This window comes from Hylaeus volcanicus, chromosome 2 (genome assembly GCF_026283585.1).
Source record: "Hylaeus volcanicus isolate JK05 chromosome 2, UHH_iyHylVolc1.0_haploid, whole genome shotgun sequence".
NCBI lineage: Eukaryota > Metazoa > Arthropoda > Insecta > Hymenoptera > Colletidae > Hylaeus > Hylaeus volcanicus.
This window is the reverse complement of record NC_071977.1, coordinates 26,923,464-26,947,549: the sequence shown is the minus strand read 5'-3', so window position 1 is coordinate 26,947,549 and position 24,086 is coordinate 26,923,464. Positions and strand designations below refer to the sequence as shown.

At 39.4% G+C, this 24,086-nt stretch overlaps 4 protein-coding genes across 4 annotated transcripts in view; 1 reads left to right on the top strand and 3 right to left on the bottom strand.

The window, feature by feature from the left end:
• The first annotated feature begins 7,284 nt into the window (after positions 1-7,284).
• Positions 7,285-15,894, top strand: LOC128885028 (uncharacterized). Its single transcript, XM_054138768.1, has 5 exons — positions 7,285-7,356; positions 8,374-9,021; positions 10,934-11,566; positions 14,040-14,081; positions 14,472-15,894. Exons 1-5 carry the CDS (start codon positions 7,354-7,356, stop codon positions 15,720-15,722), a joined length of 2,577 nt encoding a protein of 858 aa, XP_053994743.1. The 5' UTR covers positions 7,285-7,353; the 3' UTR covers positions 15,723-15,894.
• Positions 15,895-19,169: 3,275 nt separating this feature from the next.
• On the bottom strand, positions 19,170-21,723 carry LOC128872210 (uncharacterized). The gene is made up of 3 exons (XM_054114662.1): positions 20,597-21,723; positions 20,262-20,527; positions 19,170-19,665 (listed from the first exon to the last, which is right to left on the bottom strand). The coding sequence occupies exons 2-3, from the start codon at positions 20,465-20,467 to the stop codon at positions 19,170-19,172; spliced, it is 702 nt and encodes a 233-aa protein (XP_053970637.1). The 5' UTR covers positions 20,468-20,527; positions 20,597-21,723.
• Positions 21,724-21,850: 127 nt separating this feature from the next.
• On the bottom strand, positions 21,851-22,884 carry LOC128872209 (uncharacterized). The gene is made up of 2 exons (XM_054114661.1): positions 22,756-22,884; positions 21,851-22,647 (listed from the first exon to the last, which is right to left on the bottom strand). Exons 1-2 carry the CDS (start codon positions 22,822-22,824, stop codon positions 22,000-22,002), a joined length of 717 nt encoding a protein of 238 aa, XP_053970636.1. The 5' UTR covers positions 22,825-22,884; the 3' UTR covers positions 21,851-21,999.
• Positions 22,885-23,232: 348 nt separating this feature from the next.
• Positions 23,233-24,086, bottom strand: part of LOC128872211 (uncharacterized) — a 1,082-nt gene continuing 228 nt past the window's right edge. The window contains exon 2 of the mRNA XM_054114663.1: positions 23,233-23,969. Coding sequence (XP_053970638.1) covers positions 23,310-23,969 — 660 coding nt within the window. The 3' untranslated portion in view covers positions 23,233-23,309. The remainder of the gene's footprint in view (positions 23,970-24,086) is intronic.

The following is a 24,086-nucleotide window of genomic DNA, read 5'->3' as shown; positions in this document are numbered from 1 at the left end:
ACTACTCTCCTTTTCTGTCTCCATTTTTCCTGCTTCTTTTGACGTTGTCCTTCTCCACTTTAACGACCTTTTATTTATCATTCAACTTTTACAGGACAGCCATTATTCCATCATCTTACACTGTACTAGCATTTGCTTTTGTACATCCTTTATCTCAATTTCCTTCTTAATTCGTTACTTTTCTTTTAATCTATATTCTCCTTACTTTTATTCGACTTTGTCTGCTATTATAAATTCTGTTTTTTTTTCTGTTTCCTTCTTGCACCTTGCATTAGCAGCCATCCTTCTCCACCCTTTACCTCGATTTTTCCTCTAATTTATTACCTTAGCTTTACCTTTTTCTTCGGTTTAACGTTCCTGTATTTTCCATTCTTCCTATATTGCAACAGAATCTACCCTTGTCCACCATTCACCTTCATTTAACTCCCAAATTATTATTTCCTTATTCAGTCTTCGCTCTTCCCGCTTCTCGTAAATTTTTCTTCGGTTAGCCGGTCTTCTGTTTCCCCATTCTTCTCTCCCGTCATTCCCATCACATCCCATCTTGCAGCATTAACCCTCCGTCTTAAGATCCATTTTCTTCGGCCCCGTTCCGACGTATATTCTCCCTCGAAGGCACGCTCGCTGGAACGCTAATCTCTTCGTTTCTCACGAGTTTCAGGAACGCCACGATGCATCAGGCCATCATACCTGTCGTTACCAACCGACAGCACGGAAAGAAAAGTAATTTATAAAGACAGCGACACGACACTTCCGTATTACCCTTGGCGAATTCTCGACGAACACGCGACCATGCTTCCTACGGATTCATCGCCAGCCACGGCCTGCGTCGCTTGCATTTCTAAACAGACGTTTCCTCGGAGATTTACGAAGACCTCGATTCGTCAAAAAAAAAAAAAAAGAACAATTTCAGCTGCTACTGGGTGTAATCATAAAGCATTTCATGCTAAACGTCGTGATATTAATAGAAATTTAGATGAGCGATTTTCGAAATTTTTATTTTTATTAATGTAGCTGCAGTTTTGCTGAAAAATGATCGTTTTACAGATAAATAATAGGTTTCACGAGAACAGCTTATTGATAATCAAAACGCAGAGTCCTGAACCGGAAAGCTCGTCGTCGATTGAAATTTTCAGTGAAGGAAAAATGAAACCAGGTTGCAGGCATGAAGCCAAACGAACGATGCTTTTTCGACACACGACCAGGAGCAGGTACTGGTAGTCTTGGAAAGGAAGTATACTCGACGAGCAGCGAGCACTGGCATGCATATCCGATTGCGGCTGCGAGAGAAGGCGCGTATCGATCGAAATTTCATTTCGTCGCCAAAGACGCTCGGAAAGACTTTTCGGCCTGATACGCGCTGCCTTCCTGCGAGCCCGTTCAAACTTTAATGCATGCGAGAAGGTCGGCTTGTTTGCTCTCGAGAAAATTGCTCCCGTAGAACCGGGTGTATCGAGGTAAAATGTGATTTCGTAGATGACCCAAGGGATTCCGTCCGCGGAGCCTCGACGTTGGTCGCCTACACGAGAGAGCGTTCCACCTGGGCCACGTCAAGGTAAGCGAGACGTCGTTAAATTTGAAAAGATACTACCAGGTAGAGTATTGGTTGAAATCGTTACCTCTCCTTTATAAGATATTTGACTAAGTAAGAAGAACCCACAAAATAGAACCCAACAATTTTTCTAGATTACGATAACATATGTAGAATTAAAACTGATACCACTTTTTCAACTACAATTTTAAAATCCGTTGCACGCAATCTATCGTATAATGTGATCAGGTTAAATGACAACCGAAACTCTGTCAAAAAATTACAAATAGCAATTGTATCGATGTTCGCCAAGGTCTGCATGCTCTGTATTCATCGTAATCGTTATAAACACCCCCCTTCCCCCTGTTCGTACCCCTACAAAGGGTCTTTTCGAGCGTTCTCGTGGCTCGCGAGTTACAGCCTCGGCCCCGCAGCCGACGTTAATTAATGTAACTCGACGAGGAATACGAGCATAATTACTCGGCTGGAGTGGCCGTAGGCCGAAAGTTCGCTCGTTATCGAGGCCGTGGCTGGATGTACGCGCACGACGCAAAGGCGCATCGATAATCTAACCTTAACACCGCGGTTTATGATACTATCGCGTCGCATGACCGCGCGGTCACCGGGTCGAAACGTCAAAAGGATTTTCACGGTCGCCGGCGATACTTGGTTCGAAAGGGCTATAATGATTACAAGAAGATGGCGATCAGGAACGAACGATAACGACGTGGATTCTTTAATTGGGGATTACGTTCAGAGGCGTGGAAATAATTTTAGAAACAGAAAATAATTCTTGAATTATAAACATTGTAAAACGAGAGAGATTACCTCTTTTTATAACACTTATGGGTATGTTTCATGTATTAATTTGAGTAGTAGAAGAATGAATGGCGTGAACTTATGGGACAACCTAATATACAGAAATGGCGATAATTTGGGAATCAATTCGAATAGGAAACGAAAAACGACGGAAGCCAGTACTCGCTGTCGACGACGGCTGGGCTGCGGTGCCTTCCCTGAGCCGTTGCTTTGTGGATTCAAAGCTAAAAGGACGCAGTTCACGAGGGATTTGTGCGTCAAGGCGGTCGCGCCACGACAGCCAGTGCTGGGCAGCGCGGAGTCGTGGAAAGTTGAAGCCGCGCAAACACACAACGGGCTCGAGTGCACACGCCGCGCTGTTTGGCGACAGCCGGATGCACGAGGGTAGCAGACCACATCACTCGTCGGCCCAACCGGATGTCCCGACATTGAAATACAAGCGAGCCCGCGCAACGGGGGTTGCTAACCCCGACGCGTTTAACCCGACGCGTCTGGTTCTGTACGGGCAACGGAAAATCCTGCTTCTTGCTCGTTATCGTAGCATGTGATACCTTGGCTATTTAGGATGATGGAATCAGGGAACAAAAGGACGTAAATGTCGATTGATTGGTGCTGGGTGCACTTGATTTTATTGATTCCTTGCGCACCAAATAATATTTGATTTTTTATAGAGATTCCATGGTAGTGCTGAATATCTATTTACAGTGTTATTATAAATAGTTTAAATTATTTCATGTATTAATCACTTATAACTTATAACCAATAACATTTCAGTGATCGAAATCATTATACTCCGTATTAGTAGGGTGCTTAGATTTGATATCGTTTTATGATTACAAAGTAAAAAATAGCAATTACGGTTGCGATAAATCAATTACAGTAGTTGTTAAATAATTTGAACTACTCATGTCATATTTATCTAAGAGTAATATTGATAAGACGGATGAAAAGTTAAAAAGAAGACAATCACAGAACGTAGAAAGATCGTTTATTATTTGTTTATCACATCATGTCGATAGGAATATGCAGATTTAATCGTGGTAATTGATGATTCGAATTTGGTATCAATCGGTAAATATTTGCGAGAAGAAACGAGATGATGGCTCCATCGTCTGCAATTATTTTTGGAACCCTTGGACGTTTTCGAATCGAATCGTATCGCAAACATGGGAAAAAACTTTGATAATAGGCCACTTATGATAATGCCGATCGCAAGCCAATTAGGTAAGAATCGTTCCTGAAAGATCTCCGATCGTATTTTTTGTTTCACTGAAATCGAATTCTTATCTCGTCTTGATAATCTACCTATAAGCCTCTGGTCCCGACACGAATTTCGAACATCAATACAATATAAAACAGACGTACGAAGTACTTGAACAGAGATTGATTTAATAATAAATTTTAGGGGAAAGAATTATTTTTACTTACTCTTATATATTTTTAGAATACATACAATAGATACGCAATTAAAATGAGTTCGTGTAAACGAAATCAATTTGTATTGCTTTGAGAAATTGAGAAATACTACCAAACAAACCAACAAAACAAGTCTGTCACAGCCCACTTTAATATCATGAATTCCTCTCAAGCTCGACTTTTTATTGAAATTCATTAAAAAAAAAGCTCGGCAGTTCTTCGACTCACTTAAGCTCCAACGTCTTCCGACTCGCAGCCCTTAATGGAACGCCATTCCGTTCATCAAGAGGCCATCGAACGCTCTTGCAGGCGTGGAGTGCACGTCGCTGGAAGGTCGGGTCCCTTCATAGCGCACCTATTCATACCGTGTCAAAGTTCATCGGAAGCGAGGCGATCTCGTGAGTCTCCAGGGTGTTTTATCGCGTCGCTTGCAATGAGGTTTTCCGCGCGTAAGAAGCCAAGACGTCGCACGATATGGGTGGGCGTGCAAAAGGTCGTGGGAGGACGGAAGCGGAAGGGAACTCCTTGCGGAAGGAGAAGGCAGAAGCTCGAAACGAAGTCGCAGGGAAGAAGGACGAAGAGACCCCGACAGGGAATCCAATCGCAATAGAGTTAAGTGTTCGAGAGTAAAACCTAGCCGAGACACGACCTCGATTACTCGCGGAGGATTTGTTACGACCACCTTTTCCACTGCGTTCCCTCCGCGCGGTCCAACCGTCCCGCTCCCTTCTTGATCCCTCTGAAAGCTCGCAATGTATTGTCTTAGCAATCCAGCACTGGATTATAATTGATATACACAATCATTTTATGAAAGAAACTTAATCAAACTGGAAATCGTTTTTATGTACGTTTAATTGCAAACACTTCAATTCGGTAATAACAATTATAATTACTCACCAAATTTTTCTTTTTGATTAATATGGAACTAAGTACAAAATGGCATACTGTGCGCCATGTGGACTGAGCTAAACTTCCGTGAACACTGTGGAAAGGAACGCTTTGTCTCTTTCGACCAGTCCGTTTTTCCGACCTCGTTTTTTGGCTAATCAAACGGAAGAGATTTCCAATTGGCTGCCACCTTCGCCTAGTCACCGATTCTCATCATCAGATTACGCCCAGTGGAACAGATTCTTTTGCTACCGAGCTCCTCTATCGAGCGACCGTCAATCGTAGCTTTTTGTATCGGACGTTGTGTTGCCAAGACGATCGCGTACAAATCTCAGATATAAGCAAAACTTTGTATCTAAAATAGATAAATTTTGTGTGTTACTGGAATAAAATTTTATCCATATCTGGCATTTGGATGAACCTTTCGTATAAAGTACTTTGTACAAACGTATTGAATTCTTCTTTCTTAGTCATATATTTTTTTGGCACTTCGACATGTATCCCCATAAGAGGGAAGAAGAAACAAAAAATCTCCACTTCTTCAGATTTAATCGATAACAGCTGTGGGAAATAACGCGACTGATAAGGATCGACATACGATCGAAATGTTATCGAGGCTTATCAAATATATTAATATACAAGACAGAATTAGCATTCGCAGATTTGATCTGTAAAATTGAAGTTAAACTTTTCTCACCGATTGGAAACAGTCACCCTATTATAATTACTTCATTTACTGTAAAGTTCTGCACTCATTTTTTGAAGTTCTTTCTAATGGACTCCTTGAAGAAACGTTCAAAAATAATTTAAGCATCGCTTTTGTCTTTATCTCCATCGCGAACAAACACAGACACGAGCCAGGGTACCGTATCGTCGCCTTTTCGACGAGACAAGTTCGCTTTAGGTATTGGAATCTCTAAACAGAGGGTTTCGGTGGGCGCGCAACCGGGAACACATTTTCCTAGTTGCTCCTTGTTTCCTCGTGAAAATCCTCGAGGCCGTTACGCTGGTAACGATGAGCCTGGCACGACGGGCTGTTACCGCCACGTGCTGCCATAATATCGGGCAAAAGTTTGCCTGGCCAGCAGGAGAAAATAATTTGATACCACTCGTCGTTGCAACTTGAACGCGAGCGAAACGATCGGGCCTGACCCTATAGAAAACAATTACGATCACGTTTCCCGCCAATTAAATAGCCACGATAATGTCTAAAAATAATATCAAATTAGAAACCTTGTTTCCTCGTGACATGATTATTTGAAGCTTTGAAAAAGAAATTTTCATGATAAGCTTGCTGCGGTAGAAGTGAATAGATATGGAACAATGTGTTTAAAAGCTCTTGGTGGCTCCCCCCTTTATTATGTAGAAAAGTCTCATGTGTTACTGATATCTTTAATTATCATGTAATTTGTAAATCTCCTGAAGAGGACCTTCATCTTGAGACCATTAAACAACTAGATTTCATATATCATATCTACAATCTAGCCTTACCATACTTTGATAAAGGTGCTCAGGAAATTAAAACTCATCGAACCAATAGATTTCTGAGAATCTAGCCTATGAGCTCCACGTTTGTCTACAATACATTTCCACATACTAGGAAAATCAAATCAAATATAACGTTCTATTTTTGTAACTCAAATTCTGACCACAGAAAAACTCGAGAAGAATGTAACAGAATGCTACACATTAATATGAATTATTTTAACAAGATTATAAATAAAAAACTTTCCTGTAGATCCTAAGAGGAAACCAAGAGATTATAGGATTTATTTCCAAGGGAGAAATCTTCCCCTAAAAATTCCCCTAAGTTCGTCCTAAAATCATTCCCATCAAAACATTTGGCAGACAAGAATAATTTTTGCACGCTCTACTACCAAGTACGTAAGTTCAACGTTTCCAATCTCGAGAAATGAAAGGAGCAAAGGTTCCGCTTGCAACACAGTGCCCTGACGAGACGAAGGATGCAACCCCCGACGTGAAAGGGCGCAGAAGTGGATAAATCTTTTTGTTCGCCCGTCGACAAGACCGGCACGAGTGACGTAATATCGTTTAGAATTTATATTATGGAGTTCATCCTTTGGCCTCTTCAGTGCTTCCGTCGTTTCCCGTGTCGTCCACCTGCACCCTCTGTGCCTTGCGAGCTGATGTCAGAGAAACCAAGAGTGGAAGGGACGCGAAATTACGTTAAACATTCGTGAGAGAGCGTATTCCATTACGCGTAAACTGAAAATATGAAATTTTCTTCTCGTCTGGTAGTGAATATTAAAATAAAAATGCCCGGTTTCTCGGCAAACACGTATTGCACGATGAAAAATTGCTTAAAATCGCTTGTTTTTTTCGCGCCATTTCGAACTCGGGACCGAATGTTCTACTCGTGACGATATTAGAATTGTTTCGTTTCACTCGTGAACTTAGTGATATTTATCAATATTACCAAGATATCAGTTTTACTAAGTGACTATTTGTCATATTTGACTACTATCGCCAAATCCACTCACACCACCTCGTATCGTAAACAGTGTTTTGCTTGTGTTATGTGATTGACAAAATCATGCATGACTATCACTTTCATTTTAAACTTTTCAAATTGATCTTATCGTATAGTGGACTGCCGATAAATGGGTATATAAACGGCTAGCGGACAGGTCATCGATATTCAGACGTAGTCAGTCGAAGAGTTCATTCCTAGAGACACCATGGTAAGTAACAAATTATAATCATTACAAATAGTGAGTTCATACACTTTGTGATTCGGTGATACTTTGACTTTCATGCTTAAAAATCTTTGTGAAATCCACTAAGTTTTTGGTAGTTTTGCATCTATTCTTTTAGATGAAGTTTATTGTATTCGTTATAAATTATAGTATTATTGTATTGTTAGACGTTGCTTGTTTAATTTCTAGACTTAATAAATTGATAAGTTCAAAATTTCGCTATGATACGATTGTATAATCCGGGAACTTTTATAATAAATTTTCTCATATTGTAAGTTCTGATAAATAAATATTCCTGAAAGTGAAAGTTTCGGTTTTGATGAAATTTTACCAGAAAGAATACAAAAAGAGTTCAGTTATATTGTCAAATAAAATAATTACCTTTGATGGAATTTTATTCGTATCTTGGAACTTTTTGTAATCAAAGTTTTGAAGTAATTGTATCCTTGAAATTTGTATCCCAAGTTCTCGAATATCTGCTCCGCGAGATCAGTTTTGATAAGAGTCTTCAAGATAAAAGTTTCTGCTGTAAAAGTACCGCAGAAACCTGTATTCTGTTGGCGAGAAAATATAAGCACAAATAGAATTTTAAACAAAAATTAATGATACAAATTTTCTTTGGTCACTACTACAATATACCATGAATATTTCTATGAACTGTACCTTTCTACACCAAATAAACGTAATGTTTAGATCGAACCACAAAGTATCACTGAATTATATTTATATATTACTCACTAAGAACAGTAAAACAGTAATAAACATCCAACATCTCTGATCACACATACATTCAGCATTTGCCTGAAAGCTTCATTTTCATCCCCCCGATCCGTTCTAAATAATTCAACCGCCGATACACACACGCTAAACTTTTCCTCGAGCATGAAATATTAATCGCTGGCTCGATTCGTCGCCACAGATCAAAGCGAGAAAATTACGTCCGTAATTCCCCAATCTCCTGACCGTTGGTTTCTCGAGCTAAGCACCACTTACGTTCCGCAGATGAAGTTCGCTTTGGCAGTTTTGGCGGTCCTGGCCGTCTCCAGCCCCCTGAATGCCTACACAGTCCCCCGTACGGGCAATGGTGCTCTCGCCGATGAATTCCAGGGTTTCGTGGACTTGTTGCCCTTGGACCAGATAGTCGCAACCCTCCACAAATACTTCGAGAGCGACCCTGAATTAAAGGAAGTCCTCACCTACCTGCACTCGTCTGAATTCTTGAGCCTGGTCGCCGACATCGAGGCCCTCCCAGACGTCGTCAGCCTGTTCAACTACATGCAGTTGGCTGGCGTGGACGAATACTACCTGGTGAACAAAGCGAACGCGTTCCTTGGACTTCCAGCCTTACAACCACCAGCAACTCTCATGAATCTCAAGTCCGGTGGAGTTCGTGGTTTGATCGACGAAATCCACGCCTTGATACCCGAAGCCAAGCTTTGGGCTCTGTACCGTCAGAAAATGGCCAATGCTCCAGTGTTCGCCCAATACATGGCTGTCCTGAGGTCTCCTGCAGCCCAGAGAATCGTCGACGGTGTCACCTCCGACCCGAACTTCCCCGGTTTCCTAGCCCATGCACTCAAATACGGCGTTGATGTCAACCATGCTGTCGATTTCATTCAGCAATTCTTCGGCGTCACTGTCCACCTCCCAGCTTAATTTGTTGATATCGTATTATGATAATTGTTAAATTTTGATGTTGTTCGTCTAAATGTTTTTCTTTTTTCATAAATATACAAATTTCAAATATTTATTATTTGTCAATGCTTCCTGTCCCACTACTTATAGGTAACGTTTGCAGGGATTAAATAATAGTTGCTGCTCATGGTTATAATTTAAGAAGAATGTAAGAATGATTACAGGGAAGACTTGAGAATTACTTTCTGAATTTACTTTCTGATTAAAAATGAATAATATGTAGGAGTCTAAACGAAAAATAAGGCACAGTCGACCGCTTTACCTACGCGACCAATCCCGTACCCTACGTTTCGTGTTCTTATTTGACTCCTTATTGTTGGGTATGGGAGGCGCGGATACTACACTCGGCTATCCTGAATTGACATTCATTCGCCCTCGAATGTCCGTTTTCTCGGGTTTCGCGTCTCAACAACAGTGCGCGCCGCGCCCTCTTTCGCGAGTGTACTCCCCTCTCTCTTTCTCTCTCGACGCCTCATTGTTGCCCGCTCCACCGTCAACACGACACCGTCCTTCGCGTGGCATTGTTGTTCATCGTCACTCATCGTCACTGGCCGGTCCTCTGCCGCTGTAACCCCCATCCCGGACGAGCCCCCATATGTAGGAGTCTAAACGAAAAATAAGGCACGGGGATTCGAAGCCACGATCCTCGGATCCACAGTCGACCGCTTTACCTACAAGACCAATCCCGTACCCTACGTTTCGTGTTCTTATTTGACTCCTTATTGTTGGGTATGGGAGGCGCGGATACTACAAATATACATACATAAGATTATAAGGCAAAGTTAAATAAGACAAGAACAAAGATAAACAATCATTCACTTGAGACAAACGATAAAATTAGTATATCATACTTTTGGATGGTGTCATATATTTATATCTCGCAATACGATCAACCAAAAACCAAAAACCAAAAACCAACAATTCAAAAACCAACTGACCTGATTCTCAAAACAACTCTTTTGTAGCTTGCCTAAGCTCCAAGCTAATGACAGCCAGAAAAACGATTAGAATTCCCTACAAGGAAATACAAAATGTATCTTCTCTAATCTTATCTTGTATCAACATTATCAGAATAAAATCCCCATTCGCGTAATAAACGGCTATCCGAAGTGAGTGATCTGAATATAATTAAATATGTAGCGTACTTAACAGTATTTGGTGTAAAATTTCATTTGTGTTATCTGATGCATCTGGAAATCTTATGTCATCTAAGCAAATCAGTTCTCTTGTGTATTCAGTATACAGTTATCGAATTAATCTTATCGAAATTGGTAATTATCCGATAGAAACCGTGTATATAAACGGTTGACAGACCAACAATTAGCATTCAGTCGAGTTGAATAGCAGAGGCCACATGGTAAGATTTTAAAAGAAGTTTAAATCAATCAAAATGTTACAGTTCTATAATCGAATTTATAAGAAAATAGTTCAAAATAGTCTTCTTCTTTTTAGAAATGGCATTTAAACGTAAAAAGTACAAGAATTTTAAAATGATATAGTCCTATAGTCAAATTTACATTCGAAACAAAAGAAAAGTAGATCAAATTGTATTAATTTTTGCAGAAATTGTAAAAAATACAAGACTTTTAATTTAACTACACAACTGTTAGTCAAATTACCGTGACCCTTCAATATCCACTAAACGAACTGTTTGCTGAGTTCCGTAGTTCACCGAAAGCTTCACTTTCATCTCCGAACTAAATAATTCACCTACCGATACACGCATACCGACCGTCTCCTCGAGCATCAAATATTCATCGCTCGCGCGATTCGCCGCGACGGATCAAAGCAAGAAAATTATGTCCGAGTCGCAGTTCGGCATTCCCTGACGCACGTTCCGCAACCTAAGCACCACTTACGTTCGCAGATGAAGTTCGCTTTGGTAGTTTTGGCGGTCCTGGCCGTCTCCAGCCCCCTGGAAGCTTACAAATTCCCGCGCGCGGGCTCGGGCGCCCTCGCAGACGAACTCCAGGACTTCGTGGATGCTATTCCTCTCGACGAGATGCTGGGCATCTTCTTCCAATATCTCTTTGAGGACACGGAATTCCAAACGTTTGTCACCTACATGCGTTCCAAAGAATTCACGACTCTGATCAAGCACATCGAGGACATGCCCGAGGTCATCGACCTGCTGAACTACGTGCAGAAGGCTGGCCTGGACATCTACCTCATGGTGAACAGAGGAAATGACTTCCTCGGTCTTCCCAGACTCCAGGTCCCCAACGTGGCCGTGAACTTCAAGATCACGGGAGGAATCCGTGGCCTCCTCGACGATATCGAGGCCATCTACCCCAAGCAGAAGGTGCACGAACTGTTCGAATACAAATTGGCCCACTCCAAGGTGTTCGCCGGCTTCTACGCTCGCTTGAGTGCGCCCTCGATGCAAAATGTCGCCAACGGTATTTTAGCTGACCCGAACTGGAACGGTTTCTTCGACAAAATCTCGAAAGCTGGGGTTAATGTCGAGGACGCCAAGGAATTCATAGAGAAATTCTTCCATGTTAAGATCAACCATTAAACGGTTCAGTAAAAATTATTCTAACGGATGTGAAAAATGTAATATCGATGTAAATACGCAATAAGTGAGCATCTTTGTATATTCTGTTGATGGTGATAATTCCTGATCCTAGAATCTTGAATAGTAGGAAATGATAGGTAATGCTATTTTTACATATGTTACAATATGAGAAGATACAGACTATAATTTAGATATAAATTGATTCTTCTACTTTTTTAATAAACGTTATAAATTCTTTTATATTTATATCCTTATGAAGCGATGGAGATTTACTGGAAATAAAAAATATGATACTTAACTAAACTGTTGTTAATAATCATATTAGTGGTATGAATTAGAAGTATCGATAACTAGGCTGCTGTAAAAATGAAACATACTTATCTTAATTACTGTACGGGGTTGTTTGTGTATATTTTCTCCTCGATTTCAATATGTAAATTTCAGTTCTCCTGACGATACGGCGATTCAAAGTGGTTGACTTTATGAGATCAACTTTTTCGATCAAACTGAGAGAACAACTTTGTGGATTGTTTTCAGACTATTCTGTATAACGTATAAGTTTCTGTCACACCTGTCTGCGGTCTTGTCGTGTGCAAGATGAACACGCGAAAGATGCTAACATCGATGAATATGTAGAACTTAGTAGTTTGTTAGCAATTAAACTAAAATTCTAATTATGTTATTAAAATTCTTTTCGGTTAACAAAAACCTAACGAACGGAGAAGGAAACGTTCTTAGATATGAGAAGATCACGTAGACAGATAAAAAGAACGCTGGACCAGCGTTACGCAAATATTTTAAATACAAAAATTCTGTGTATTATTAGATCGTAAACAATTTTTGAAGCATACAGGGTGAGACAGCTAAACTGTTACAGAGCGATAATGTCTAAACTATCGTAAATACAAAAAAAATCATTTTTATTAATAAGCATTCCCTTAAATATTAATAACAATTACGTCACGTCGTGTCGCGATCTCTATTTAGCTTCACCCCTCTTGGTTCAAATAATTGCTTTGCAAAGTCAATCTTAGACTTTGGAAATCGAAGGAAGTTTGTTTTCTTTGATTTTCATAGTTTCGTACTTAGTATTAAGCACTTCGATTGTATAATCTATGTATATAGAGGAAGATCAAAGGAACTCTGATTCCATTCGCAGCAACCTCCTCGGGGTGAGATCTGCTAATCGGTCTGAAACGAAATGTACTTCAGATTACAATTATATAATGCGATACGCTAACGAAAGTACTAAATATGTATACATACGTCATAGTGGCGTGAGACCAATTGTCGCAGAAATGTTATTATTCTATATTCATTAAACACCAGATAAATTTACTTATCGGTGATCACCACAGGCATGCAATTATCGCTTATCAACTGGTTCAATTGATTGGAATGCAAAACTTTCTATATCTGAAAAGAAAAATAAATGAATTTACACTAATTTCATGATGACCATATAAGAATATAATGCTTCGCTATATTGAAACTCTTCTCTATTTTTTGTCAGATGCTGTACCATCAAACAAAAATTCATCTCGAAAGAGATCTCCATCTCCATCTCCATCTCCATAGAATTGAAAAATGTGATTGGAACTATTATTATCTATTTTATTGTAAAAATAGTGATGGAAGTTTGAGAAGTATACAGATGAAGCTGTTCCTATCCGTTCAAAATTATATTTCGTATTTTTGATATTTTTCATAACTTTTGATTACATTATGATAAACTTATCTAAATATGTTTGTAGCTGACACTGAATATGTGACTCGTATCAACTTAATTAAAATCCGATAAACAATGGCGCACACTTGTGTATCTTCCTGAATAACATGGTCAGTACTTTTATCTTTCATAAGTCTAGTGTCCTGGTTTTACCATACATTTTTATATCTATTGTGCAATAACAACGGTTTCCTCGCTTTATCATTTTGGAAAATAAAAATTTAGAGATGAAACTCTCTTGATATTTCATCCTTTTACGTTGGTAAGCTTTTAAATACTTAGATTTCTTTTATATTATTGACAGAGTACGATAACAAAGTTGAAGAAATAAACAGAACGACATTAAACTTGCCAAAGTATTTCTACATAACAATCGCAATGATTAATTTTTGCTAAAACGCTATACAAAAGTCTAGTAACTATTTTAATGACACCTAATGGTATCCGTGACATCCGCACCCCTATACTCACGGCACTAACAATCGATAAATCTGAAAAAAACACACACAGAATATATTTAAAAATCTGATTTTATCTAAAACAAAATTATTTTATCCAATAAATTACAATGTTATCAAGATAAAGGCACCAACGGACCTATTTATCGATCTCTGTGTGTTAATCGGCACAGGTGCACGTTTCGATCTTATCTACATTTTTCCTAAATGTGTGAGATCACCTGTGCTTTTCTTCAGATGATATGGAACATATAAAATGAGTTCGCAGAATACCGAAAGTCAGTCGTACTCATCGATAGGACCTGTCACGGTAAGTTCCTTGATCGACACCTAAAATTATTATTTTATTCGCGCATTATACTTCGAGCTATTCACTAACAATACAAAATAAAGTTAAACTTATTTATGAATGTACAGATATTTATGTAGTTGGAATATTAAACTTGATGTATTTTTTTTTTTAATTAAATAATGACTGCTAAAGTTGCTAATGAAATTACGAATATTCTAACGGTTACTTATTAACGTAAAAATGCTAAGGCTGTACTAATTATTTTCGATAGAGAGAATTTCTAACTCGAAAGTATTTATGATAATGGGAACATCGAAGGTACTGATGGTAGTATAAATATTGAAGTTGAAGTTACTGTAATACGAATATTAAATTGAGTCTTTCTGATCATGATCCAATTCCTTCCAGATGCGTTTCACACTGGTAGCCCTAACGGCCTTGGTTGCTGTCGCAACCGTCAATTGTCACTATCTCCCATCCTTCGGCGAGGGACCTCTCTACAAGGACATCCAGTACTTCATGGATATGATCCCTCTGGATGAAGTGATGACGCTCACGCTTCAGTACGCCTCTGAGGATGCCGAGTTCCAGGAACTTCTGATGTACTTCGAGTCCTACGATTTCAAGGAGTTGCTGACAGAAATCGAAAAAATCCCAGAGTTCCGCAACTTCGCAGCCTACCTGCAGAAGAACGGAGTGAACATCAACAACGTGCTGAACGAAGTGAACAAACTCGCCGGCATCCCAGCGTTCCAGCCAACCCTTCTGAAGATCACAGGTGGGATCAGGGGCTACTTCGACCAGGTGAAGGCGCTCGTCAACTACGACCTCTTTATCCACGGTTACGTCTACAAGATGAGGCACTCACCCGCGTTCCGCGACTTCGTCAGGGAACTGAAGGCCCCCAATCACCAGAAATTCATCAATACCTTGTACTCTAATCAACGTTACCTGAAATTCCGTAACATGATCAGCGTTAAGGGCATCGACGTGGCTCTGATCGAGGACATTATCTACACCGTTCTGGGCATCGAGTTCCCCGAGCTCAAGAACTCCTTCGTGGTATTCTCTAAGGACACGGGACTTGCCAAGGATATCCATGACTTCGAGGCCCTCGTCGACAGGGAAAAGATCTTGTCGATCATTCTCAGGTATTTGGACGATGACCAGGTTCAGGTAGCGATTAATGACATGTACAGCGAGGAGTTCCACGAGTTGGTGCGCCAAGTCGAGGCCTTGAAGGCGTACCAAGACCTGGTTCTGTACCTGAAAGACGCTGGCTTGGATATCTTTAGTTTCCTGCAGAAGGTCCACAAGATCTTCGGTATGGAGGACTACGTGCCACCCAAGAGAGGTTTTGCGTATAGAACTTACGCCAATCGCGGCGGAATGAAGGCCATGCTGGACGAGATCATCGCTATTCTTCCCATGGATCAGTTCAAGACCATGTTCGACGAGAAGATGAACAGTTCGCCAGATTTCAAGAGCTTTATCGAGAAACTCCGCTCACCGAACTTCCAGACCATCGTTAATGCTGTTTACAGTGCACCCATCTTTCTGGAGATGAGACAAAAGGCGCTCAACGATGGCTTGGACCTTGCACCTGTTAAGCAGATATTCAAGGACATAACTGGCGTTGATTTGCCTACCGTTCCTTGAATTGCGAAGCTTGTGGTATTCATGTACGCGAAAATACTCAGAAATGATTCACAATCGATTTATTTTAATTATTGTATGTAAAGTTTGATTGTTCTTATGATATGTAAAATTCGACTTTATAGATACTGTGTATTTTACTTGTTGCAGGAACAATTTGGTTCTTTTTATGATACGTGAGAATAAAGTTTATGGTTGTTTCAAAGTTCTTATGTTGAATTTATTTTACCTGATGCAAAAACAATTGGGTTTTTCTTATGATATATTAGACTTTTTAACTGTTCCGAAACATTTTCAATAAATTCTATTATGGAAACAATTAGATTCTCTATCCGACTCGTAGAGTATTTCGAAACGTTTCTAATGAATTTACTTTGCTTTAAAGGCAATTGACATCTTCTTAAGGTATGTACAATTAAAGTTTCCATCTGTTTCGAAGCCCTCCTAAACCATTCATTTTGGTTCTCAAAATAATTAGCTTCATGTTATGATACATAGTATAAGACTCTGCATTTTTATTTCATAAAATGAAATAGAAATAATTAACTCCATCTTATGATACGTAGTATAAGACTTTGCATTTTCATTTTATAAAATGAAATAGAAATAATTAGCTTCTCCTCAGGACAGATAAAATTAGACTACCCAGTAAACTTCACTACCCAGGAAATATCTTAGCGTAAGCAATAGTTCTATTTCTCCCGGAAAGTATTAGAAGAGTTCACCAAGTTCATTGGAAAAACAAACTGGAAGAACCGTAAACTCAGCATAGTAACAATGTAGTGCACGGTTCGGTCGGTGAATTGAAGGGTCGAAGGGGATGAGGGTGCGTTCCATATTGAGTGGAAAAGTTTAAAGATTGAAACGACGATTTCTCAGTCGCGTCTCAAAGCTGCGCCGCTTTGTTCTCGATTCTCGTCTTCTCCTCAGTCTTCATTTTTTCATCGCTTTCTCGCTCTACGACCCTCTCGTAGCTACCTGTTCCAGCCTTTCGCTTCCGCAATCTTCCTTTTACTCTTCCTCAGAAACCCGGCCCCCTCCACCCCTTACATCGTCGTCACCCCTATTCCTCGTTACTCACCCTCGTCGATTTTTCTTGTCCTCCTCTCGAACATTTCTCACAGGGATTTTCCGTTTCGCTCGATCATTCTCCTTCCGTTTAACGGGTGTTCTCCGGATCCTCGGACCGAGTTCCTGTCTCAACCCTCTCCGCTCTTCTTATGACTTTCTATTACGACGCGCCAATAGTGAGTTCTGAGACTCATTAAATTGTAACAATTTTAATTAGAACAGCGCCTCGGCACCGACCCGTTTCACCGCTCGTTGCTTTTTCTTAACCCTCCGTCGACTCGTGCAACGAGACCCACCCTTGCCTGCTACAAAGACGCTTCGGTTAAGACAAACCCTTACTTTCCTTTTAAAAGTTAGCGCCACGTGCTCGAACCTCGTCCTCTTTTATTTATCGAACGGCTACGAGTACTCCGGGCCATTCGGGGCACGTGGTGCCCTTTTGCTTTCTCGTTTCATCGGCGAAACTTTCGGCGCGGTAACGAAGAACCGTTCCTGATAGGGGTTGAAACTGATCAGCCTTCGCGAAGTAAACGGAATTTAAAACGGTGCCCGTTGATACCAGGCTGAAGACTATTTCGATAATTTAATGTTCGAATATTTTATAGGTATTTTATAGGAGAAGTAGTGTCTGAATTTTGTTATCAGTTCTTTTTAATATCATTATTCATTTATTCGAATATATTCTATCAATCGTATGACTAATTCTTTAGATTACAATTTTCAGTTTTTATTTTCTTATGTGGAAATACATTGCGTGTTACTTGTGTCAGTGCTTTAAATGTCATTCAACTGAACGCTATCAGTATCGTAATCGGTGACTCTATCACGAACACCTCCAACTTTGTTATACACACATATCTTCCATCGTCGTTCGATATAATATCGCCTTGAAATCAGTATCCAATGAAATACTAACACGAGATCGATAAGTATATGTCTTCTTAACCAATCAGATTCTTCCAAGTTGTTCTACTTTCTGACGTAAAAATAAATATTATAAATCAGCCTTAACTTCTACAGATTCAATTTAATTTAAATCCAGGAAAAGTATTGCCACTGTTATATACAGATAATACAAAACCATAGTCGGTAGATAGTAATCCCTCAAACATAAGTTATTTGAAATCTAAAAACATTTTGTCAGAACAGCCTATTAAGACAGAAAATAATAAATAGCACATGAATATAATGTAGAGAATAGATATCATAGTAACTTTTATTTTGTATCAATGCGTTTAATTGACAATCAAGGAAAAATATATACAGTAATTAACTTTATAAATTTTATGCAACTTGTAATATGCACGAGTTATGTAGCAATTAATTAAATTTATTATAGTATTTCCCATGTTCATCACCAGATGGCTGTCGATATCAATACTCACAAGTTCTCCATGCCATTGATTCCGACACGCAGATCCTTCATCGTAGCCACAAACATTCGATACTCGATACCAAGTCAGTACTCACAAAAGAACCCGTAACTCTCACACCATGATTTGAATTATTAAAACATTTTCATCGAGCGTGTCCATCGAACTCTCGCTATCATCTAAAAATGACACGCAATAGAACAACGATTATCCATACTCCGATTACAGAAATATTTCATCAGAAATCGTCGTATTCGAGATGGGAAAGTTTCGTTCGAATAATCGAACGGGAACGCTGTTACCGATTTATCGGACGAAGTTCAATAAATGTCTGTCCACTTGTTGCGATAATCGACGTTCTACTGTACCTACGTAGCGTTTAGACATTCAATGTAAATTCGCAATACTCGACAAACCATACCATCGCGAGAGGTACCTGTTCCCTTCCTCGACGATAATCGATTGTCTTAAACGTTAAATCGGCCTGCGAGGCAAATGAAGCTAAATTAATTTATAGGGCTCTGTGACATCGAGCGATCCGCCGTGACTATTGCTCTTTAAATTTGTGAAAAATTGGATTGTTAATTATAAAGGCATTGTTAATTATGAATGATTCAAATTCTATGAAATTGTGTTACTGAATTGAAAAATGTACTATGGCGAATTTTATATTATTTATTGACCGAAATTTTCGGGTTCTCTGAATGATAATAATGAAGTGATTCGTAATTTACAAGATAGAAGGAGCCACTCAGGTGTTTATCAAGACACTCTGAGCCAGCGGTCACCACGCTGATAGCTTCGATTCGACTAATGTGATGTAGCTCACGTTTCTTTCGAATTCATTAATTAAATTTTATCCGCGATATATAGTGATATGAACCTACGCTGGCTTATCTATCTAAAATGAACTAAAATGTACAATTTAAAAAATTGTAATAAATATAGAATAATACAAATTTCCATTCCTTCTTATTTATTAGTGATGAAAGAAAACAGAGGATTTCTACGTGACCAACGACTGCGTAAGGTAATCGTAGAGGTCCCTCAAAAGCTCGATTGCGAACGTGACCTCAAGCCCGCTCTCTTTGGCCCAGAAATAATGATGATGCAGCACACTGTTCTTCTCGAGCGCGTTACACAAATCCGCGAAGTCCTTGGACCGGAGGAATAGCAAAAATCTGCGAAAGCTGCCAGAGTACTTGTACTTCTGTCGCAAAAGCTCGTGCAGCTCGTCCAGCGGGATCGTTTGCAAGATTTTGTCGATCATCACGGTAAGGCCGCCCGTCGCCCGTTGTGGATCGTTCCTGATGAATCTGGGCGACGTCTTCCAGAAGCTTCGAACGCTTTCTTCCCAAAAGTTGACATCCAGACCGAGCTTCTGCAGGAAACTGACCATACGAACCACCTGGGGCATGCTCTGAAGCTCCCTGGATATGAATCGCCTTTGGTCGTTGATGAAGCTCACGGTGTCTCCGATCTGGGTGTCGTACTTCATGTATCTATCGATTCAAGAGACATGCATGAGGGACGTGCATATATGTGGGGATATGTTTTGATGTATTCGCATGTGGATCGATATTTCAAAAAGCTGTGTGTTTATTGTGTTTATTATTTTATTCTTCTAATTCTTGTTTGATTTAAATTTTCTAGAGTCAATCCCATATATATATTCGTAACCTCTACGTCTATTGAAGAAGTTTAATTAAATTAAATAATAGTTTTGATATTACCAAATCAATTTTTCATTATAAATATGTATATGAATAAGTTCGCACATGTATATATTTGTATATACATCAACATATTTATACAAATATACAATTTAATTTAAACAAATTTCTTTAATGGACATAGAGGGTACGAATATTTATGGAACTGACTGTAGATAATTCCAACGCAGACTATTCGAATAAACTGTTTCTCAAACTACAAAAATCAAAGAATCTACCATCTTAGAAATATCTGTTCGACCATTTGTCCTAACCAAAGAGAGAACGTCCACCGAAATATTTATAAAGTAAACAGAGCCTCAAACAAATAGAATGTGTGATTGATTGAAATAGCGATTGAAAGTCCAGGAACGAAGGATTTCTACCTGTGGATGATTTCCCGTACATCGTCCTGAGGCACGAATGCCATGATATCTTTGAGATCCTCCTCCAGGGAGCTGTTGTCTTTCAGCGGCAGCTGATTCGTGAAATCGGGATCGTTGGACCGAAAACCGACTCGGTAAGCAACGAAACCGATGAAAGCTACCGAGGCAGTGGCCACCACGCTCATGAGCATAATTTGTGGATTCATTATTACGGATTTTTCTTCCTTCTGTGATGGTTTTCTTCAATAAGACATCGTCGATGAGCTCTGTTGATGAATGAAAAAGGATGAGTTGCGAGTTGGAAGTGGTGGGGAACTCTGTAAAAGTTTACGTACTTAGGTTACAGGAGAGTGGAGGATGTCGTTTAGAGTAGCGAGGCAGATTCGTTGGGCCATTACACGTTGATAAACATTTCCTTTGCCAGCCACGTTTTAGGTCATCTTTAACGAAGCCCCGGAGCAGGTTATTGCGCGTCGAAGGAACTTTTCTTTGTCAAGGTTTCTCTCTACAAAGGGGACACGTCGTTCGCTCAAGAACTGGCGCCCGTGAGAAATTTAAATTTGCTGTATATGAAAGATTTAATGGTCCGGGGGTATTTTGAAATTCACTACGCAGGCGCCATTTAAAACTTTTATTTTCGTCAAAGACGCGAACTCGACGTCGCGCTATCAACGTCTAGGAAAGCCTCGCTATGTTCACATCTGTCGTGAATGTCGGAATACGAAAAAGGACGAGCGAGATTTCAAAGAGTACTACGCTCGCTCGATGCGGTAATTTCATCCGACTTTCTGTGTACAAGAAATATATTCTTGAGAAGTTCAAAATATTGTCTGTTCGAACAATCGAGCTTCCAGATTCGAATTCCTAGTGAATTATGTGTACTCTCCGAGGAATTATACACAGTAGTAACGTCACACTGTTATTTACTGCGAGAACACTCAAACGTGAACGTGTCACGAACATTGTTGATAACACGTGTAATCGTTGATAGGAAATGGATGACAATAATTATCTTCTGAGATAGCGAATGCAAATATTTGTATACATGCACGTAGTAACTATCAATCGCACATGTAATTAAATTTATGTAAGGTACTTTTTATAGTGATACTCTTGGCAAAAAGATAGCGTATTTGTTCATAACTAGTTTAGAAAAACTATCGACTAGGATGCTCAGATGAATCTTTAGTAAAATATTTTGCGGGTCATTTATCACGGAAGTGAATATAGATTTTGTTTTTTAGTAACAAAATACACCTGCCAACGTAGTCGTGATAAACACTTGCATGTGTATACTTTCGTTTAAAATTAAAAATTATGATGTCCCTTTTGGAAAACCCTTCTGCTTACTTAGAATTAGGAAAATCGCAATGTGTCTTCAAAAAAAGTAAATAAAATTTCAATTAGAAGGTGTGTCACGTAACTACTGCAAAAAAGATAAGGTCTTCTTGACACATTACTTACTACACACCCTTATTTGATAACGCAGCAATCGCAGTCATCACATCATAACTGTTATCTGACACCTTGTAATTACCATTAACTCTATCTTCACACGATGAGTCAAATCGATGAATTCAATACATAGATAACACGGTCATTATTTTTTTATTTATCAATATACTTAACATCCTCATTCGATGCATTAAGCTATAGAAAATATTCTTGTTACATATTAACGATATAGAAACACCAAAATACAGTTAGAAAATTACAAGAATAACAACTGGAAGAGAATTTAATGGTTCAGAAGTACTCTAGCAATAATAAAGTACAAGTAGTCCTTTTCAATAAGGGTACTATCGATGCCAGCTTGTTTGGCCTGCTGCGCTATGTTTAACAAGTGTTGGTTTGTGTGAATAAAATTGGCCAATTTGAAGTATCTAGAAGACATCAATTCGTGCATAAAGAAAAACAATTCTGTCGGTTTCTTCATTTTATAATCGAACAAATCCTTCATCTTTTGGACAGGCAACACAGCCTCGATGTCTTTGTAAAGACCGCGAAGTCCACCAGTGATCTTCAAGGAAGCAAGAGGAACGAAGGGTTTAAGTTTAAGAGCCGCGTTCAGTCTGTTCACCATTAAATAGATGTCGAGACCATCTCTCTGTGTGTACGCCAACAGATCCCTCATCGGGGCGTATGCTTCCACTTCTTGGATGTACAGTTTCGTTTCCTGGGAGTCCACGAGTTTCATGACAGTTTGGAACTGCTTGTCTTGTGCCGCGTAGGCTCTAAGAATGGCCATCACACGATCCTGTGGTACCAGACCCAAGAAATCCTGAAATTCTTTGGCGAGAAGAGCTGAGCCTGTGCTTGGAATTTTGTAGGCTTTCAGGGAGCCGACTAGGGCCAGAACAGCCAGTAACGACAGAGCGAACTTCATCTGCAGAGAAATCAGAAGATAGTGAATGTTGAGAGAATTATTAGCAGACAGGTGACAAACAAGAGCTAGCTAAAATAATTCTTAGCTACGCAACACAAATGTACTCACTTTGGAAATTGTAGACTTCCCAGGAGTATTGATCAGTGAATAAGGATTCTTGATTGTGTTTCGCAGCATCTTATATACCGTGCGAAATCAATTAGCGACGGGTGATAAGATTATAACACTTAAACAATACTTTGTTACAAAATGGGATAGATTACTTTGGATTACAAGCGTATTAATGGTTACGTAGTTGTAGAAGTGATAAAATTGATTACACATGACATCATCGTCAAATCACGTTAGAAATGGAAATAGAAGTTGAGTAATTTCATTTTTCGGATGACTCTCAATACTAATCTAGAATAATGTCTTTTGCATGTAGTAAAAACATAGATGACTACTTGATATTTTTGCACTAATGTGAAAGAAATCCATGAAACTTTCTTAATAAATTGTAATAGTGGAAATGATTCAATCTGTCTGTGAACCTTTAGGAAAACTGCATAGGAGATAGCAAAGGGTAATAGTAGGTGCATTAGATACATGTTCAATTAAATATTTATTACTTCATTTTATATATATTAACATTATAGAAATCCCAAAATACAGTTAAAAAGTTACGGGTGTAGTTTCAGAATTTGTCTGGCGACAATAAAGTGCATGTAGTACTGTTTTATTGGAATACTATGGATGCCAGCCTGTTTGGCCTGTTGCGCGATGTTTACCACGTGTTTGTTTGTGTGAACGAGGTTATACAACTCGTGGTATGTAGGAGACGTTATTTCCTTAACGAAAGCGGCAAATACTGGGGATTTCACCATTTTGCTTTTCTTCAAATTACTCAACTGCTTAAGTGGTAATTCATTCGCGAGGTCTATCATTAAACCAAGAAATCCACCTGTGATCTTGTGGGAAGCAAAAGGAGCGATACGTTTAATTCCAAGTGCCGCGTTCAGTTTGTTTACTACTAAATAGACGTCGAAACCAGCATTCTGCATGTAGTTCAGCAGTTTCTTTGCCGCAGGGTGGACTTGCATCTCTTTAACGTAGAATACAGTTTCCTTGGAGTCAACAAGCTTCATCATGGTTTGGAATTCCTTGTCTTGGGCTGCGTAGCCTCTGAGAACCGCCATCACGCGATCCACTGGTATTAGGTCCATGAAGTCCTGCAATTCCTTGGCGAGTGCACCTGAGCCTGTGCTTGGAACTGTGACGTGCACGGCGTGCAGGGAACCGGCCAGGGCCAGAACAGCCAGTACTGACATAGCGAATTTCATCTGCAGAGAAATTAGAACATGGCGAGTATAGAGATACAATTTTTAGCAGGCAAATTACAAATATTTATAACATAGTTATGAATGAAAAGCCTGATGATTTCCTGTGCATTTATTAGG

Coding starts and splice junctions, on each gene's coding strand:
- LOC128872210 (XM_054114662.1), bottom strand. CDS start 20,467: ATGAATCCACAAATTATGCTCATGAGCGTGGTGGCCACTGCCTCGGTA. Junction 19,666..20,261: donor GTACGGGAAATCATCCACAG/GTAGAAATCCTT, acceptor TTGAATCGATAG/ATACATGAAGTACGACACCC.
- LOC128885028 (XM_054138768.1), top strand. Junction 11,567..14,039: donor TCATAGAGAAATTCTTCCAT/GTTAAGATCAAC, acceptor ATGAGTTCGCAG/AATACCGAAAGTCAGTCGTA. Junction 14,082..14,471: donor CATCGATAGGACCTGTCACG/GTAAGTTCCTTG, acceptor AATTCCTTCCAG/ATGCGTTTCACACTGGTAGC.
- LOC128872209 (XM_054114661.1), bottom strand. CDS start 22,824: ATGCTGCGAAACACAATCAAGAATCCTTATTCACTGATCAATACTCCT. Junction 22,648..22,755: donor GGAAGTCTACAATTTCCAAA/GTGAGTACATTT, acceptor ATTTCTCTGCAG/ATGAAGTTCGCTCTGTCGTT.